Source organism: Delphinus delphis, chromosome 13, assembly GCF_949987515.2.
Source record: "Delphinus delphis chromosome 13, mDelDel1.2, whole genome shotgun sequence".
In the NCBI taxonomy this organism is placed as follows: domain Eukaryota; kingdom Metazoa; phylum Chordata; class Mammalia; order Artiodactyla; family Delphinidae; genus Delphinus; species Delphinus delphis.
Genome location: NC_082695.1, coordinates 22,149,634 through 22,155,894, shown reverse-complemented (window position 1 = coordinate 22,155,894; position 6,261 = coordinate 22,149,634). Strand labels below are relative to the sequence as shown.

Here is a 6,261-nt window from a genome sequence, read left to right as displayed (position 1 = left end):
CGGGCGCTACCATCGGGCCAGGCCACGGGGGTGGGAGAGGGAGGGACGAACCACAGCTTTCGCGCCCGCAAACCGAGTCCTAATCCTCTCTAAAGAGCACCGGATGTGACGTGTGAGCCAAAATAGCACCGCAGGGGCGGGAGCGGCTGGCGAGCGGATCTTGGTAACAAGTCGGAGTGATTCTCCGGTTGATGCTAGGTTGTTTGGAATGGTTACTCCCGCTGGCTCTAGGGACCGTCTCTGAAGAGTCGGCCTTGGAGGGAAACGGAGGCCGGCGGGAGGGCTGGGGGAAGGGACCGGGGCCTAGAACAACTGCTGACTAATCGGCGGGCGGCGGCGGAGGAGGAGGGGGTGGCCTGCCGACCGGTCGGCCCGGGTCACGCGCCCGAGGGCGAGCAGAATGGGCTCCGGGCGCTCGGGTGTCGGCGGGAAGCTAGAGTACGGACTCCCAGCCAAGGGCTCCACTCAGCCTTATGGGGGCGGGGGGCGCGCTGTGCTGTGAGTACCCCAGACACGTGGCCCGGTCCGCGGGGGAGGGGCCCAAGGCCGGTGGGCTGGATGGGAGGCCCCGAACGTAGCGCCCGGCCCGAGAGCCCCCCAGTAACGGTCGAGGTTGAGAAGACCCTTTAATCACCTCTCATCCAACATCCTTGTTTTTACAGAAGGGGAAACTGAGGCCCAAGGACTTGGGGTACTTTTCCTAAAGTCACAAAGCTGAGCCCCACCCACAGCCTGGGACCCCCACCCCCACCCCCCCACACACTCTCCATCACCCGGAAGAATTGTCCCCGTCCTGTCTTCACATTCTGTCCTCCCGCCTTCCCAGTAAGGCAGGGCCTGATGCTGCACAGCCCCGTTTTATAGATAAAGAGACTGCGACCTGGGGCGTTCAGATCCCAGTTCTGCTGGTCCATGGGCAAGTCTCTCACTCTTGCTAAAGTACACGGGGTGGGGGGGCGGGATGGTTGTGAAGGTGCAGGAGAAGGTTGGCAGTGGGTGCCTTGGCTCCCCGCAAGGCTTGCACCTGCCTGACTTCTTGGACTCAACCCAGTCTCCCTAGGCAGATGCCCAGGCCCAGCGAAGGGCAGGGCTCACCAAATCCTTCAGCGGGACCTGGAGCAAAGCTAGTGTCTTTCTTTCAGTGAAGACACATAAAGCGCGAGCTGTGTGCTAGGAGCACCCTGGGGAACTTGACCATGAGTAGGAGGAGCACCCCTCCTCCCAGAGTTCAGACCACCTGCCTAGAGAAAAACAGGCCAAGCGGTGCTCACTGGATAGGGTAGGCTCCAAGATGTGGAGGGACCAGAGGAGGGGAAGGGAACCTTTGAGCTGGGCTTCAGTGGGTGAATAGGAGTTTGCTGTTAGAGAGATGAAGGGAAGGACGTCGCAGGCAGAGGAGTTTCCTATATTTTTCCTGCAGGAAACTGCCGGGTGGGTTTTGATGCCAAGGATGCCCATGACAAGGGAGCAGATGAAGCAGCCTTCTTGTCTCTGGGATTTTGCTTCCTGCCCTATAAAATCAGCTCAGTGGGAGTCCTGAGACAGGCTAGGGTACAGGAGTGAGGAGATTCCAGCAGGGCCTAGAGGACAGGCTGGATGTGAGGAGGGAGAATGGGAGAGAAAGCCTTGCCTCATGGGCAGGAAATTGGCACATTTGAGGGCTGGAGCAGCTGCTTCCATGTTCAGGCTTCCCCTTGTTGGGGACAGCCAGGATGGCTACAGTTTATCCAGCAGGAGCTGTGGGACTGCCTGAGTCCATTCCTTTTTCTCATTCTATGAGGAATGGATTTTCTTAATCCCCAATTTACAGATGAGGAAGGAGAGGCTCCAGATTTGCCCAGGGAGAGATAACAGCAGGAAGAAGTGGAGTGGATGCTGAAACCTTTCTGTGAAAGGGAGGGTAGGGTCAGAGGGGCTGTGGTTGGGGCTTGAGGAAGAGGACGTCTCTGTCCAGTGTCACTGTGTGCACTCAGGGTGTGAGACTCCTGTTGCTTCTCCTCCAACCCTTCTGCTCCACCCCCTCCCTAATCTGTCTGCCCTTTGGCTGGCCTTACCCCCTCTGTCAACGGCAGCTCAGGCCACCTGGAGCTCTAAGTCAGTGGAGGGGAGGAGGGAGGGAGGAAGGTAGCTGGTCTGTAGCCTGAGGGAAGAGGGAGGCAGAGGAAAGCTGGAGATGGCTCTGAATTTGCCCTGGGGGGCTGCACAAATCCAAAAAATTTTGGGAGTCCAGGGCTCCCGTTCAACTTCCCATTCCCTGTGCTTCCCACTCCAGGCCCCTTTCCAGGGCCCATCAGGGCTCAGGGACCTTTTGGCCTGGCCTCTTCCCATCCTCACACATCAGTGGGATGGCAAGATGGCTAAACACATGGTTAGGCTCTGAGGTCCTCTATGGCCAAGTTGCTGCACCCGCCTCTCCAGCCTCAGTTTTTATTTCTGTAAAATGGTACTGTTGGTATGGTAGCCGAAAGGAAGTCAGATAAAAGCTGCAATAATAACTTGTTATTGTTTTTCCTTTACCCCTAGCACACAGCCCCAAGACCACCTTTGATCACCTTCAGACAAGCTATGCATGCCAGAGGTCCCCCTGGCCTACTGACCCCAGCGCTGCCTCTCGCCTCCTCTGTCCTGATGCTGCTCATGAGCGGCCTGTGGCTGCTGGGAGCTGGCCCCAGCCTTGTCCTGGCCCCAGAGGTGCTGCTGGACCCTTGGCAGGGTGAGGGCCGGCCACATGGCCCTTGGAGGAGGCAGGAGACTTGCTGTAGGGCCTGAGACCAGTTGGCAGGAGCAGCATGCATCCTGCAGTTGTCAGGCAAGGACAGGACCCAGGGCCCCGGGGAAGGTCAGCCTTGGACGGGAGCATGCCCAGCTCAACTACAGCCAAGAAGGGAGGGCCGAGGACCTGGGCAGAGGGGCCAGCACAGGGGTGGGAGCCTGTGAGTAGGAATTCTTTTCAGACGGCTCCCCTTTCGGGTGGCTTTCCCTTAAAATAAACTAAGACTTTCAGCTAAGCCCAAGAACAGGAAGGAGGCACTAGGGGTTTGAAGAGTAACCCCAGCTGAACACCTGTTTCCCAAGAATGACAGCTTCCATTTACATTTGAGGAACCCAAATGATGCTCACAGAAGTGAAGTGACTTATCCATGGTTGGTTGTTCTTAAGAAGACCGAGTGTTGGGTCTGGCTTGTTCTACTTAAAGCAGCAGGGGGCCGGTCACAGTGTTTGGAAGCCCTTGGTCCCCACCACCAGTGATTAAACTACTGGCAGTGGGCAGACTTTGGCTCCCGGGGAGGGGGTGCTGGCTTAGTGGGCGGCCCTGGCGGAGGGTGTTTCCCCATCTGGCACACCGGGGCCAGCCTTGGGGGTTAGGGCCACTAACCTGGCACATAAGCCCATTCTCTCTCCCAGCGCACCGGCTGCTGACACATGCCCTGGGCCACAAGGCCCTCCCAGGGCTGCTGCTGAGCCTGCTGCTCCTGCCCACGCTGGGCTGGCGGCAGGAGTGCCACCTGGGCACACTGCGGTTCCTGCATGCCTCCACCCTCCTTGCCCTGGCCTCCGGGCTGATGGCTGTGCTGCTGGCAGGCCTCGGGGTGTCCAGTGCAGCCGGGGGCTGTGGATACATGCCTGTCCACCTGGCCATGCTGGCGGGGCAGGGTTACAACCCTAGACGGCCCCGTGGGGCACTGCCACCATGGCTCCTGCCGTGGCTGCTGCTCGCCCTGACACCACTGCTCAGCTCCGAGCCGCCCTTCCTGCAGCTCTTCTGTGGCCTCCTGGCTGGCCTGGCCTGTATCCTTTGCCTGGGCCCAGGGCTCATGTGGACGTGTGGGTTCTGTGGCTGGGCCCCCAGGGTGCCTGGGAAGGAATTGGCACAAGAGGTCGGGCCCCCACATTCACACACATCCCAGGAGCGTCTCCAAGTCCTCCTCTCGCCTGGCTCTGGGCTGGGAACTGGGGGCTTGTGGCCATGTAGAGGTACCAATTACAATTTAAAGGAGAGCCTGGGAGCTGAGGGGCCCAAGGAGGCACTTAATCTGGACGTCCCAGTGGAGGTGGGTCTACGCCGAGACCATGCAGAAGGAGGGGTTCAGGTGACGAGAAGTGGAAAAGGAGAGCACGGGCCTGGCAGACAGTACAGAGGGTGTTAAGGACCAGGGTGAGCGTGAGCCTGCGGCTCTCCTGGCACCAAAAGGGGGAACGACCTGTGGCCGGTGGTGCAGGTGTGTTAAACAGGCTTTTGCTCCAAAGATGCTTAATGCCTGTCGGGGACAACAGTGCAGTCAGAGGGAACAGTGGGTACAGGCTGACCCTGGAGTCGTTTAGGATTGGGGACACCCGGCTGAATCCTGGAGAGGGGAGCATGTCGCCCTGGCTGGGGCAGGGCCCAGGGGTGGGCCTGGGGTCACAGGCCTGAGCAGGCCAGCAACAGGCCTCAGGGGACAGCGGGCAGGGGGCAGCTGAATGGGGATGAGACAGGTTTTGGGATGAGGCACATCTGGCTCTGCCTCTCATTGGCTGGGTAGCTTCAGGCAGGGGCCCTTTTCCCTCTCTGAGCCTCCACTGCTGACGAGGGTGATGACACCTCCCTGGCAGGGCCACAGTGAGGAGACAGGAGGGAATTCCCATCACACACTTGGCACGGGGCCTGGCATGTGGCGCAGGCTCACCCCTGGCTGAATGTGGTTTTCCTTGACCCGCCGCCCTGCCCTGGGCAGACAGACGCGGCTGGGGCCTTCCGGTGGCTGGAGATCTCTGAGCAGCGGCTGCAGGCACTGCAGGAGGGTGTCCTGTGCAGGGCCCTGGCAGGGTGCTGGCCGCTCCAGCTCCTTCCCACCCCAGGTGGCCTGGCTGAGCTGCCTGTCACCCATCCTGCCGGAGTGAGGTGAGGGTGATGCCGAGGACACTGGCCCCGGTGGTGGAAGCCATGCCGGTGGCTGGCAGTCAGGCCTTCTGCTTCTGCCCCTCCAGGCCGCCCACCCCTGGACCGCCTTACATGGCCTCCCCTAGCCTCTGGCCCCTCAGAGAAGGCTCAGCCCCGCTCCCGCCAGGCCTGGGGCCTATGCAGCCGCTCTGGGAGGGCTCCTCAGAGGTGGGACTGGCCTGGTCTGGGCCCAGCTTCCCCCCAGGGACCCCGCTGTGGGCAGCCCTAGACGAGCAGATGCTGCAGAAGGGGATCCAGGCCTCACTCCTTGAGGGGCCAGTCCAGGGTCCCGAAAGCCCACTCTGGCTGTCTAAGTCCTCCGTCTCCTCCCTGCGGTAAGGTGGGGTAAGTAGGGGTGGGGTCCCCTGGTGTGGGGGCTGGAAGCGGCCCTGACACTCCCTCCCTGTCCCCCCTTCCCACAGGCTGCAGCAACTGGAGCGCATGGGCTTCCCCACGGAGCAGGCGGTGGTGGCCCTGGCAGCCACAAGCCGTGTGGAGGGTGCCGTGTCACTGCTGGTCGGCGGGGATGTGGGCACCGAGGCGCTGGTGACTCAGGGGAGGGGTGGGCCCACCCACCCTGAGGGTCCTGGGCCCCCCTAGCACAGGCAGGCTCTCAGGTGAGAAGCCTGGCCTGTGGGTGGGAAGTCAGAGCCCAGCCCTGTCTGCTGAGAGTCAGGGTGGGTTCAGAGGAGGCCCCCCAGCATCCTGCCCTGGTATGTTTAGAATAAAAACCAGTTCACTTTTCAACCTGGACCTCCTTGGAGGCAGCAGTTGTGTCTGACTCTTCTACATTAGCATCAGGGGGATGAATGAATGAATGAAAGAATGAACAAGCAGTGAATGAACAGCCGACTGCAGGAGAGCAGCTCCCTGATGTCCAGAGACACAGTGTTACTGAGCTTCCGCCTCAGGGTCTTTGTTGGGCTGGACCCTCTGCCAAGGAGCATTTATCATCTGTTTCCCAGCTAATTTCTACCCATCCTCAGGTCTTGGCCTACACGGAGACCTTCCTCCAGGAAGCCTTCCCTGATTCGCCAGGAACAGCATCCCTTCACCGCCCACAGCCCCCTGTGTCCCTGCTGGACAAGGGCCAGTTCAGTGCGACAAGGGCCAGAGCCCCAGGGCAGGCTCTGAGGCTGGTGGCTGGGCCCTGCGGTGGGGGGGGGGGGGGGGGGGCGGGGGCAGGAAGCAATGTGGGCGTGCTGTGGGGGAGAAGCTTCCTCAGCTTTGTAGAAGCAGCTCCTCCCTCCTGGCCCCTCTCAGTCCTTGCCCCCTCCCAGGGAGGGGAGGTGTAGCCAAAGCCTAGAGGACAGAGGGTGGGGCATGGGTGTGAGTCACCG

At 60.9% G+C, this 6,261-nt stretch overlaps 1 protein-coding gene across 5 annotated transcripts; it reads left to right on the top strand.

The window, feature by feature from the left end:
• Window positions 1–58: 58 nt before the first annotated feature.
• RHBDD3 (rhomboid domain containing 3) lies at window positions 59–5,667 on the top strand. 5 transcript variants are annotated; one of them, XM_060028297.1, is made up of 6 exons: window positions 59–163; window positions 2,524–2,713; window positions 3,406–3,789; window positions 4,720–4,882; window positions 4,969–5,256; window positions 5,344–5,667. In XM_060028297.1, the coding sequence occupies exons 2-6, from the start codon at window positions 2,566–2,568 to the stop codon at window positions 5,519–5,521; spliced, it is 1,161 nt and encodes a 386-aa protein (XP_059884280.1). In that variant the 5' UTR covers window positions 59–163; window positions 2,524–2,565; the 3' UTR covers window positions 5,522–5,667. The 5 variants fall into 5 exon arrangements, with proteins under 5 accessions (XP_059884280.1, XP_059884283.1, XP_059884282.1 ...); XM_060028300.1 differs by having other exon boundaries at window positions 153–198; XM_060028299.1 differs by lacking the exon at window positions 59–163 and adding an exon at window positions 256–438.
• Window positions 5,668–6,261: the final 594 nt, after the last annotated feature.